The following is a 13,095-nucleotide window of genomic DNA, read 5'->3' as shown; positions in this document are numbered from 1 at the left end:
GGCATCCTTGCTTTTGTCTTTCAGGCATCTCTTGAAGACCTTTTTGTGCTGACAGGCCTATGCAGCTGTTTAAAATGTTTATTGAGCAGCCAGTCAATGTAATGATGGTTTTGTATCACTTCTAAATGTTTTTATGTTGCTGTTTGCTGTCCTGATGTTTTGCAAAACGGGTGGTATACAACTACATTTATAAATAGATGAAGTCATCCAATTAGTGGCCATTGCTATCTCTTGTGGGAGTGAATTCCATATTTTAACTATATGCTGTGAGAAAAAATACTTTATTTTGTCTATTCTGAATCTTCCAACATTCATTTACTTGTTGAATGTTCCTGAGTTCTAATAGTATGAGTGAGGAAGAAAGAGAAATATCTGCATCCACTTTCTCAATACTCTGTCTAATTTTATACAAGTCTATCAAGCCACCTCTAAGTTGTCATTCATCTAAACTGAAAGGTCCCAAGTGTTGTAACATTTCCTCACAAAAAATTAAGCTGAGAAAATGACCAGTCTACTGTAAAGCATATCAATATGCTACAATACATGGCAGCAAATTTTATTTGGTATGATACTGCAAGTCCTTATGTTGGCCTGTAATATACCATACGTGTAGCTCGATATACATTGTGGTTGGGTGAAACAAACTCTCTCTGCACACCTTTATGGAATTCTTTTTGTCTGTTTTGCATTGATTTAGTGGAGCTTGTTTTGGACAATAAATTCAACTGTTAATCTGGAAGAATATATATATATTAATATATTACTTCTGAAGGTAGCAATAGGAAAGTTTTGCTTTGGAATATCTGGCCCGATTTGGAATGCAAAATTTAAAAAGTGTTTTACCACAACTCTGCGTATAAATATCTTGCAAACTGGCTCTTCTTTGGAAGACTTTTCTTTTCTTTTTGAAGCACTCCATTTTCTTGTAGTCAGCTTTTACTGAAATAAACACGTTTTCACTTTCAATGTCTTACAGAACCTATACATCTGAGTAGGTGATTTCCAGAGTATTTTCTCTGTAATTACCAGATTCACTATAATTACTTCTTCTCTGGTTCCCTGGAGACATCTAGTGCCACTAGCAAAAAAAACACAAAACTGAACAATGAAATATATTTCTGCTATCCCCTGTGCCACTCAGAGCTGTGGCTAGATAGAGAGAGACAACATCATTCTGTTCGCTGAAAGTTTAAACTGGTCAGTCTTGTTTTGGATCTGAATGAATGGCCATACAAAGTGTTGCATCCAAACCAAGTGAGCTGAATTTAGGTCCCAGTGAAATCAAACTTAGTCAAGATTTATGTCTTGTTGATTTCAATGGACACTAAGTTTAACTAACTTAATCTGGATCCAGCATGATTATTTCAACATCATTCAGAACCTGCAGTTCTGAGTAATTGACTTATCTCCCCTATAATTATCAAAATAACTATGATTAATTCTACTTGGTCTCAGAGTCACTGGGGAGTGTCCTCGACCAGTAGCAAAAGCATCCATCAGGACTGAAGGAATAATATTGCTTGCATCATTCAGAAATCGGACAGAGACAGGCAGGGGTCCATCAGTCTGACATTCAAAGAATCACATCTGCTGAATGTGCAGCCACACAATTCAAATTGTAGTGCTCAAAGCTACTTGAATACCAGTGTAGGAATAGGTGCAATTATTTCTAGAAAGTAGATTTTAATAGAAGATGATGGTGTTAGTTGTGTTGCTGTTAGTGCTATTGCCTCAAGCAGTGAGCAAGTTTCCAGGTGCTGAATGTAGTATCAGTGATCCTCTTCCTATTCTTTACAAGTATTATCAGTTAGGAGATCTCAACATTGCTGGCATTACTTCTCAGAACTTCGTGTTTTTAAGTTCGATAAATTTTGAAAAACCTCCCTGTCCTGAGCTGTTTGATGACACCATGTAAGAAATTGAGGTTTTTCAAACATAGCACGTCCTGATAATATTCTTGCAGTTTCATTACAGTCTCCTTCAGGACCGTGGGAAGTACTCCTTACCTTAGAGAAACATTTACTAGTTCTAAGACCACCCAGAGAACTTTAAGCAGCTACGAACTTGTAAGTGGAAAAACATGAGAAAGTCGGAGAAATCAAAATTGACAGATTTATCCATTCCTAGTAAGGATTATTAATTGAAATTTCAGCATTTCCTGGTTATATAACAAATACGGTGAACATTTTCTGCACTGCATGTTTCAGGGATGATTGCAGATATGATTTCTCTCAACACCCTCTTCCTGTTCTGTTTCAGGGTGCTTGAAAAAAACTCCTGGATTATTATATGAATTATTTTCATTTTTGAGACACCCTTTATTTCTAAGGCTAGATTTTTGTATTATTAATATTTTTAATTCTCAGGGTTCCTCTCCCAATAAATTATAACGATGATTGCATTTTCATTCCATATGGTTATTATGTCTGATGTGCTATAGTGATTTCTTTATTTGCTATGATAGGGTTCCCTCATACAAGACATGGTAATTATCATACTCACTATGTCAGGGCTATATATGAAGTTCTGAACAGATTGCTTGGAACAGCATACAAAATTGGAGGTGAATTATTTTTGCAATCTGATTGTGTATTAGATATCCTTGACTGGATAACTCTTGGCAACAAATATTTACCAATCATATTGCTTTAATTTATCTTGATAATTTCTGCATGTGTCAGCATCTTTTCCTTTGTTATATACATTTGATAATATTCAAAATCTGAATAGTAATCCTCCATTTTTTATTCTGATTTGGTCTTTATGCATTTCAGTGATGAGGAGATGGTGTTCCATCTACATGTCACCTTCTCAAGCCTTCTAGATATGTTCAGTGCAAGACTTTTGCATTTCCTTGTTGCAGCATGGTAACATTAGTGGTGGTCGTCATTGCAATAGCAGTGACAAGCAAGCATTCTAAATGCATAGGTGAAAAACTCTACTGTAAATTCCCATCCTGGTTAATTTAGGTGTGTGCAGTGCTGTTCCAAGATGTCTTGCTACCTCGTTTGAGATGTTGTGAGATGCTTTTGGTATTCACTCTGGAATTCTCTTTGAATTAATGAGAGAGTGGGGCCTGAACATATTTGTATATTTTTATTTTATTTATTTAGTAGACTTTTTTGGGACACAATGAATATGAATAGAGTTCTTTGTCTTCACTGAACACATAGGCATAAGAGAGGTTGCAAATAAAAACTCACAGAAGTACACACATACATTTGAATCTGGTTTCCAACATACCTGTATTATTTAGTGTGTGTACTAACAACAGGGCTGTTGTTGGGCTCATATTGGGAAGAGTACAAGATGCCAATGTATCCATTGCCATGGTCCATTCACACTTTCCTGGATAGGAGCCATACAATATATTTTGGTGCAATATCTCAGTTAAGTCTATATTGCACTGAAATACAGTAAATATCATAATATGAAGCAGATTCACTATGATGTAGCATGTGACTTTTGTTTCAGGGTACTGACCCAGCTCTACCAGCATATCCTGGCCTTGGCATTTGCTGTGAAGGAGGTCAATGAAAATCCACAGATTCTACCCAATGTCACTTTGGGCTTCCAGATCTATAATAGCCAGTTCAGTGCAAGCTCAACCTATCAAGCTTCAATGGAACTTCTTTCTACTCAGGAAAGATTCATCCCAAACTACAAGTGTGGCATTCACAACAATCCAGTAGTAGTCATTGGGGGCCCTAATTATAATGTTTTTCTCCATATGACAGCCATCTTGAGCAACTACAAGATGCCACAGGTAAGCTATGTTCATGAAGCTGGGGAGATAAACAAACCACTGACACTTCCCTTGCCTTTTAGATGTGATTCATGGTTTGAAGGTTAAAATGGAAGTAGCTGAAATCTAGAGACAAGCATTGTGGGCTGCTTACTGTAAATTAAGCCTTGACTATCTACATTGTCTCATATTCATTTCATGTAAAGATATATTTCCATTTCCGAGCCTATACAGTATATACATTTATTTTATTTGTTAAAGTCAAGTAATAAAGATAATCCTGGTCTTCAGACTGCAGTGAGTGTTTGCACATTTGAGCAGTTTACCCCAAGCAACAGCACATTTCTCCAAGTTAGGTCAATGCAACAGGTGTGTGTCTTCCCAGAGATGTCAGATCTGACTGCATCCATGTCTTTGCTACAATGTAGTTGCATTCTCACATATTTCTGAAGCACACCCAGCAGGAATGTGACAGGGGCATCTTGGCAAAATCACAGGTGCATGCAGAGGACTGTAGAAGGTAGGAGAGTTATGTCCAGTTATGTGAGCAGAAATCTGCTTGGGCAACATTAGATGTTACCATGAGATTTTAACATAAATTTAGGCTGACTAAAGGTTCAAAAGGAAAGCTGGATTGCTTCTTAGTTAATATTTTGGTAGAAGCATCATGCTTTGGCAGTTATATTATTGAAGACACACAATTACAGGAACATATTTTTATTTTCTTTATTTTAATATCTCTTTAGCTGGCTTATGGCTCTGCTCCAGTGCTGGAAAATGAAAAAGAAGGTGCTTTCATCACACAGATGTTCCCAAATGGGATCCACCAGTACATGGGGATTCTCCAGTTACTGCTTCATTTCAGGTGGACATGGATTGGGGTGGTTTATCTGGATGATGACAATGGAGACAGGTTTGTGCAGAAAGTGCTTCCCATCTTTTCTCAAAGAGGCATTTGCTTTGACTTCATAGAAAGATTACCCAAACAAGGATCTTCCAGTGCTAATAATCTAATTGTGGAGAAGGGGATTAATATGATAAAGAAAATCATGACACACACTGCCAATGTGGTGATTGTGCATGGTGAAATTCAGACCATGCTAGTTTTGAGAACATTGTTCCAGTATTTGAAATTCAGCAATGAACCAAAGAAGGCAAAACTCCTGATCATGACAGCTCAGATGGATTTCACATCATTTCCTCTTCAAAGACTTTGGGATGTAGACTTCATCCACGGTGCTCTATCTTTTGCAGTTCACTCGAAAGAGGTGGTAGGATTCCAGGAATTTATTCAGATCAGAAACCCTATTTCAGAAAAAGAAGACAAATTTATGAGAGTCTTCTGGGAACACACCTTTGACTGTCTTCTCCCTGTCTCGATGGTAGATATGATGGACAAGGAATTCTGCACAGGGGAGGAGAAGCTGGAATCTCTTCCTGGGTCTATTTTTGAAATGAGCATGACAGCCCATAGCTACAACATCTACAATGCTGTCTATGCTGTGGTCCATGCACTGCAAACCATGCATCCATCCAACTCCAAACAGAGAACAATTGCAGGAGGACAGGGAAAGAAGCTCCTCAGTCAAGTGCCCTCACAGGTAAAACACAAAGGGAAGAGTGGTCACTCTATGTGCCAATGTTTTTTTTGTGTGTGTGTGGCTAAAGTCTCGTTTTTTCACAGTTTCCATTTTGCAACTAGTTTTCTGGTGTTTCTTTTTAAATACAGACTATTTCTTTGGAAATAGCTAAGCACATCAACATATCTTGCCATCTGATATATTTGTGAGGGCTGTGCAAGACCTCCCCAATCTGATTTGGGGCCTGATTCAGTTATCTGTATCCAGTCCTGATTTGGTTCAGATCAACCTAGATCTGACACGATCCGGACCTGGACATATATCCAGGTAAATCCAAATCTTGCACTCCCAAACATCATCATTTACACGGGTGCATGATATTTGGAGACAGGATAGCTCCTCAAGAGGGGATTAACCCTGAAAACAATGGGCAGGTAGCTTCAGAGGTTTTCATGCTAGCCACCTTTACATTTCTATTTTTTTTTTTAAAGGAAAATGGCCCAAACCTTTTTGTTTTTTCACATAGGTGCATAATATTTGGCGACATGGTAGTCCCTCAAGAGGGGATTAAACTTGTCAAATCTGAGACAGGTATTTCCAGTGTGTGTGTAATATTACACTACATGGAACTGTGTACAATGTACTACAAGACTTACTGACACACACATACACACACACACAATAGGTACTGATAAAGACAGACACAGAAGAGAACACAACAGAAAGTGATATGTGGCTAACCCTAAGACAAATATTTTATTTCTAAAAGTAAAGGCAGGATTGGGATTGATTGGGAAAGGATGGGAAACAAACAGGGATAAGTACAAATAGAAGGATGTGTCAATTTCAGTTCTCTCAGTTTCTCTTTTTCCTGTCAAAAATTCAGGTCTCCTCACTGTTGCAGCAATTAGTGTATCTGTTTGTTTGTTTTTACTCTTCCATTTTAGCTCCACCACTTTCTAAGAAGTGTTTCATTTAACAACAGTGCTGGTGGGAAAATTTCCTTTGACCAAAATGGGGCATTAGTAGCTGGATTTGATATAATAAATTGGGTTGCATTCCCAAATCAGTCTTTCCTCAGAGTCAAAGTTGGAAAGACAGACCCAGATGCTCTGGATGCAATCACCATTTATGAGGACACCATTGTATGGCCTAACATGTCTAACAAGGTAAGGATTTACACACACATTTTTAGCTGTTTCCACTTATTTCTCCAAAGTTGAAAAAGTGGTTTCCTCCGCAGACTTTGAATCAGCTCTGCCTCTTTGTCATGTCAATTAGGTGAGGCTCAAACTATGTTTTTTTTCTATTCCATGGGAAGAATTTTAACCTCCTAGAGACTGAGAGGCTGTTGGATGTGTATGCAATAATTAATTTATTCTTTTATACTTATTTATAGCCTGCCCTTCACCATGGAGTCCCAGAGCTGGTTACATGCAGTTTATTGTAGCATGTAGATAATAAACTTTACTTGACCATAAATTAAACAGCAGTCAGACATAGCAACAACACTGCAATGGGAGGTATATTCTGATCTCATTCTCCACCCCAAATGCCTATACAAAAATGTTCACCTCAAACATCCTGGTGTGAAGGGCATTCCAAAATTTGGAGATCCCCACAAAGAAGGCCCTCTAATATACCACACATTGATATGTTCTGGACCTTCCTTTCCACTGGCAGAAAGGGGGTCCTCAAGCGGAGCTGCGGAGAAGATCTGCCACTGGAGGCCTCCTTGTTGCAGCAATTAGGAAACTCTACCACCATCAATTTCCCATCATTTGGAGTGATATGACCTTCTTCTGAGGCCCTTCTCCAGCCTCCCTTTGAAGGAGGCTCGAAGGGTGGTGACAAGGGAGAAAGCCTTTTCAGTTGTGGTTCCCCATCTGTGGAATACAGTCCCCAGTGCTGTCTGCCTGGCACCATCATTGACATCTTTTTGGCACCAGAGAAAGACTGATCTTTTTCCCCAGGCATTTGATAGCCTAAGATATGATTTTTGTATTAGTGTGCTGGCAAAGCTTTCTGTGGCTCTATGGGGGTGGTTACTATTATTATATTATTTTGTTTTATGGTATGATATATTATTTTAGTTTCTGATAATGTTGTAAATCACTTGGAGACCTTTGAATAGCAAGCAACTATTACTATTATTTACTATTTATTTACTTATTATTTATTTATTATTTACTATTATTTACTATTATAACAATAATAGCTTGCAAGGTTGGGTGTTGGTGGAGGTGTTGGGCAGATCAGGGAAGTCTTGGATTCTCAGGATCCAAAGCCACTTTATTCCCCCATCACATGGCCTAATTATGGAGAAAAACTATGCCAGCCCTAGTAGGCTTTAAGAAATGATGGTTCCTCCATCACAGGCTTTGTCACATACACCTTTGACTCAATTGCTCCATAAATTTTCACCTAACAATATTGTAGAGCACATTTTTGCTACTGCTGTGCAGAAACCTCTCTCCCAATTTTGTAAATGTTTAATTCCTCAGAAAAGAGGCCCCTGTTTGTTTGTGGGTTTTGTTGTTGTTATTTTACACATTCTCAGGACGCTTGAGATATTTACATTTTTTTCAGGCTTTTGGTAAGTATGGGGTTTTGTGCTTGCTTTATCAATGTGCAATGGTTAGGGTGGTGCTTGTGAGAGTTTTCAGTGTAAACAAGTGTAAAGTTGTGCAAATTGGAGGGGGAAAATCTTAACTTTACATATATGCTCATTGTGTCTGATCTGGTGGTGACTGACCAGGAACCTTGGGATCATAATGGATAGCTTGATGAAGATGTTGACCCAGTGTGCATCAGCTGTGAAAAAGGCAAATTCCATACTAGGGATCATTAGGAAAGGTATTGAAAATAAAACTGCTGATATCATAACACCCTTATACAAATCTATGGTGTGGCCACATTTGGAATACCTTGTACAGTTCTTGTCACCTCACCTCACCTCAAAAAGGATATTATACAGTTGGAAAAAGTTCAGAAAAGGGCAACCAGAATAATCAAGGGGATATAGTGACTCCCCTATGAGGACAGGTTGCAACATTTGGGGATTTTAGTTTAGAGAATAGGTGAGTCAGAGGCGACATTATAGAAGTGTATAAAATTATGCATGACATGGAAAAAGTGGATAGAGAAGAGTTTTTTCTCTCTGTGTCATAACACTAGAACTCATGGACATTCAGTGAAGCTGAAGACAAAAGAAAGTACTTCTTCCTGCAGCATATAGTTAAACTATGGAATTCACTCTCTTTCCCAGAGGCAGTGATGGGCAGCAGTTTGGATTGATTTAAAAGAAGATTAAACAAATTCATGGAGGATAAGGCTATCAGTGGCTACTAGCCATGAGGCTATGCTCTGCCACCATAGTCAGATGCAGTATGCTTCTGAAAACCAGTTGCTGGTAGCCGCAGGAGGGGAGAATGCTCTTTCACTCAGGTCCTGTTTGTGGGCTTCCAATGGGCATCTGTTTGGCCACTGTGAGAACAGGATGCTAGAGTAGATGGGCCACTGGCCTGATCCAGTGCTCTTCTTATGTCCTTAAATTTGGAAAGTTCAAGATCTATTGAATCTAAACACTCTCATTCTAGTGGATCTTGAGTTTGGATCATGCAGTAACAGATTGCATGGAAGGACATAAATTTATAGTAGCCTACACGTCATGGTGTTTTTTCTAGTGGATAAAACACTGAGGAAAGCCATATTTTCCTGAGACATTTATGTTTAGTTCAGCCACGATGGAAGTCCTAACAGCCCCACTGCATCTAACATGAAATCTTAATAGCAATTTTATTATGCCATGCTGGCATCAATCCAGTTCTTAACTGTAGATTAAACTGAATTATGCAAACTAATTAAACCTATTTTCTGAGTGCTAAAAGATTCTATTTTTCTTTTGTGTATAGCCACATCCCATTTCTCTGTGTAATGATAATTGTCATCCAGGTTATAGAAAAGCCAAGAAAGAAGGGGAGCCATTTTGCTGCTATGATTGCCTTCCATGTCCAGAAGGGAAGATCTCCAACCAGAAGGGTAAGAAGTGTAATGTATAAAGTTCTCAGAAGTGTTGAATGTGGTCCACATGTGCAAAGCAGACTATACAGCTGCTCCTTTCTCTAGGGTATAAAAGTTGTTTGTAGTTCAACTAGAGTTTTTATTTATTTGTCTCAGTTACTAATTTTCTTCAGTTCACCCACACTTTAAAAAAAGTATTTCTGTTCATATGCATTTCTCTTAATATATGGATTTTTATGTATTTTTGCCCAATATATACATTTCTTGCAACCAATGTTCACTAGTATAATGTACTTACATGCATTGTTTTAATTAACATAGATTTTTGTGTACATCTCATAAAGTTTTTTTTACACTTTTTTGGTCTTTTTGTTTGTTTTCTGGTTGAAACCACGTATAGCAAAATTCAGAGAAGGATGACCTTTGAAGGATAGCTATGTATTTTGTTCTTTTATTGGTTCAGGAAGTGTGGAACAGGTAAGTTTGCATTAAAATGCAAATAGAATGAATTCTTGCACCACTAATAATTTCAGCTTAATAGTGATGAGGATACAGTGTGATGTCCATTGATGTGTAAAAGTGTTTTGCACACAGCATGTCACTTGACTAGAACAATACAAATATTTCAACATATATATAGATGAGATGAAAGGAGAGATGTTGCTGCCATTTTGTGAAATGACAAAACACATTATTGATTATGATATTGCAATTTCCTTGTCTATTGGGATTTTAAAACCTGGATTACTCTTGGACCTAACCTGAGTATGGCTTCTTGTAAGTACGGTTACATTAAATAGCCGCAAATTTACGTTTGAGATTTGACCATCATTCTGGGCCTTGGAATATCAGGGCATAAGCACTGAAATGAACAATGTTTTGGAAACTACATTTTTCTTTTCAGACATGGATGACTGTTTCCAGTGCCCAGGAGGACAATATCCAAACAAGAACCAGAATTTATGCATTCCAAAATATATAACCTTCTTGTCTTATGAAGAAACATTGGGCATCAGTTTGGCTACTCTTGCTCTTTCCTTGTCTTTTATCACAGTTTTGGTACTTTGGATCTTCATTAATCACAGGGGCACTCCCATTGTCAAAGCTAACAACTGCAACCTCACCTATACTCTCCTCATCTCCCTCTTGTCCTCCTTCCTTTGTGCTTTGCTATTCATTGGCCAACCTGAGAAGGTGACATGCTTCATCCGACAACCTGCTTTTGGCATCATTTTTACTGTGGCCACAGCATGTGTGTTGGCCAAAACCATCATTGTTGTTCTAGCTTTCAAGTCCACTGAGCCAGGTTCCAAAATGAGAAAATGGGTAGGGAAAAACCTGGCCAACTCCATTGTTCTTGCCTGCTCCCTTATTCAAGCCATTATTTGCACTGTATGGTTGTCAACCTCTCCCCCATTCCCAGATTTGGACATGACCTTAATGGCCGACAAAATCATACTGCAATGTAATGAAGGTTCCACTGTTATGTTCTATTCTGTGTTGAGTTTTATGGGTTTCCTTGCCATTGTCAGTTTCACAGTGGCTTTCCTAGCCAGGAAGTTGCCTGACCTTTTTAATGAAGCAAAGTTTATCACTTTCAGTATGTTGGTGTTCTGTAGTGTTTGGTTGTCCTTTCTCCCAACCTACCTCAGTGCTAAGGGAAAATACATGGTGGCTGTGGAGATCTTCTCAATTCTGTCCTCCAGTGCTGGGTTACTGGTTTGTATCTTTTCTCCCAAAACCTATATCATTATGATGAGGCCTGAGCTGAACAATAAAGAGCAACTAAGAAGCAGAAAAAATAAATAATCTTAATTAGGCCCTCAACCCATTTAATCTTATTCATCACTTTATCCCATTATAAGCAATGGGGGTTTACTTAGGCATAGCTAAACTACTTCCTCATCTTTGAGGAAAATAACAGTGCCATCCTAATGACATGTTCTTAGAAATGAGTCCTTTTGAATTTATTTGAGCTTATTTCCAACTTGCATAACATAATTGCTGCTTCAATTATGTCTAAGTATTTCTGGTTAGTGTTATCCCCCCCAGTATACTCTGCTTATAAATTAACCTAAATTAATTTGTCATATTTACATTCACATTTCCAGATTCCTCAAAACAAAAGGAAAATGCATGTAACAAATAAATACATTCTTTCAGTTTAGGAGTTGCACACCTTTATTTCTGCCACTGGCATAATTTGCTTCATCCCCCCCGTGGCACAGAGTGGTAAGCGGCAGTAACGCAGCCGAAGCTCTGCTCACGGCCGGAGTTCGATTCCAACGGAAGGAGGAAGTCGAAACTCCGGTAAAAGGGGTCCACTCAGCCTTGCATCCATCCATGGTCAGTAAATGAGTACCCGGCATATGCTGGGGGGTAAAGAAAGGCCGGGGAAGGAACTGGCAATCCCACCCCATATATATGGTCTGCCTAGTAAACGTCGCAAGACATTACCCTAAGAGTCGGAAGCAGCTCGCACTACAAGTGCGGGGACACCTTTACCTTTTACCCCCCAAACATTTATTTGTCTGTGTCTGTGTACCTTAAATAAGATGAATGGTGACTGCACTGGTTGTAAATTATGCTTATAATGCCAGGGTGTGTATAAATTGTGGGTGCAACTTCTATTTTTTTAATATCATTTAGTTGTTAATTATGCCCCAAAGGGGTTTTCATCAATAAGAACATAATGAGAGTCCTGCTGGATCAGGCCAAAGGCCCATCTAGTCCCACACCCAATTCTAATAGTGGCCAAAGAGATGCCTATGGAAAGCCCTCAAGGAGGACCTAGCTCCACGAGCTAGAGGGAGCCCCAGCTGACAAAGCATCAAGGCCCCAGCTGACAAAGCATCAAGGCGAGTTAAGCAGCAGAGCGAGTTTGGCAGCAGGGCGAGGAGGCCAGGCCCCCCCACTCTGCCCGTCTGTTCCCTGACCTCAACTAAACTGCAGTCTCCAACCCATTGACGTAATAAACCTTAAACAAAACTATGCAGCTAAGAAGCCAGCAGGGGTGGGGGGGCTTTCCAGTGTTTTGCACCACCTGCAGCATGTACGACTATCTGCCTGTTGGACAGAAGTCGTGGGTGTGCTCTCGGTGCAATGAGCTCCTGGCTCTCCGGGAATGACTTCATTTCCTTGAGGCCAAGGTGGCGGACCTGGAAAAGCTGAGAGAGGCAGAGAGGTGTGTGGAGGAGGCCTTCAGGGACGTTATAGCTGTGTCCCACTCCAACGATGATAGCTCTCCTGCTATCATGGACAACGATGGTCTCGGGGAAGGAGAGCATCCAGCTGAGGAAGAGGGAAACGATCCCTTAGAAGGGACCCATTCCTTGGGGAATGAGCAGCTATCCTCTCGTGCCGAGGATATATCTCCAGGGGATGGAGGGATCCTTGTAGTGGGTGATTCGATCATTAGGAACATAGACAGTGGGGTGTGTGATGGGCGTGTAGACCGCAAGGTGTTTTGCCTGCCTGGTGCGAAGGATGCGGATATCGCCCATCGTTTAGATAGTTTGGTAGACAGTGCTGGGAAGGAGTCAGTGGTCGTGGTGCACGTTGGCACCAACGACATGGGGAAATGCAGCCGTGAGGTCCTGGAAGCAAAATTTAGGTTGCTAGGTAGGATGCTGAAAGCCAGGACCTCCAAGATGGCTTTCTCTGAAATGCTACCGGTTCCACGTGCAGGACCAGCCAGACAGGCCCAGCTTCGCAGTCTCAATGCGTGGATGAGACGATGGTGTTGGG

General features: G+C 39.7%; 2 protein-coding genes across 2 annotated transcripts; both read left to right on the top strand.

Moving 5' to 3' along the window:
* Window positions 1–1,693: 1,693 nt before the first annotated feature.
* Window positions 1,694–5,534, top strand: LOC133367313 (vomeronasal type-2 receptor 26-like). The gene is made up of 4 exons (XM_061591413.1): window positions 1,694–1,911; window positions 3,475–3,766; window positions 4,492–5,346; window positions 5,475–5,534. Exons 1-4 carry the CDS (start codon window positions 1,694–1,696, stop codon window positions 5,532–5,534), a joined length of 1,425 nt encoding a protein of 474 aa, XP_061447397.1.
* Window positions 5,535–5,699: 165 nt separating this feature from the next.
* Window positions 5,700–11,157, top strand: LOC133367312 (vomeronasal type-2 receptor 26-like). Its single transcript, XM_061591412.1, has 4 exons — window positions 5,700–5,759; window positions 6,273–6,494; window positions 9,240–9,366; window positions 10,253–11,157. Exons 1-4 carry the CDS (start codon window positions 5,700–5,702, stop codon window positions 11,155–11,157), a joined length of 1,314 nt encoding a protein of 437 aa, XP_061447396.1.
* Window positions 11,158–13,095: the final 1,938 nt, after the last annotated feature.

Source organism: Rhineura floridana, chromosome 11 (assembly GCF_030035675.1).
Source record: "Rhineura floridana isolate rRhiFlo1 chromosome 11, rRhiFlo1.hap2, whole genome shotgun sequence".
In the NCBI taxonomy this organism is placed as follows: Eukaryota; Metazoa; Chordata; class Lepidosauria; order Squamata; family Rhineuridae; genus Rhineura; species Rhineura floridana.
Note: the sequence above shows the minus strand (reverse complement) of the source record. Positions and strands in the feature narration are given on the sequence as shown.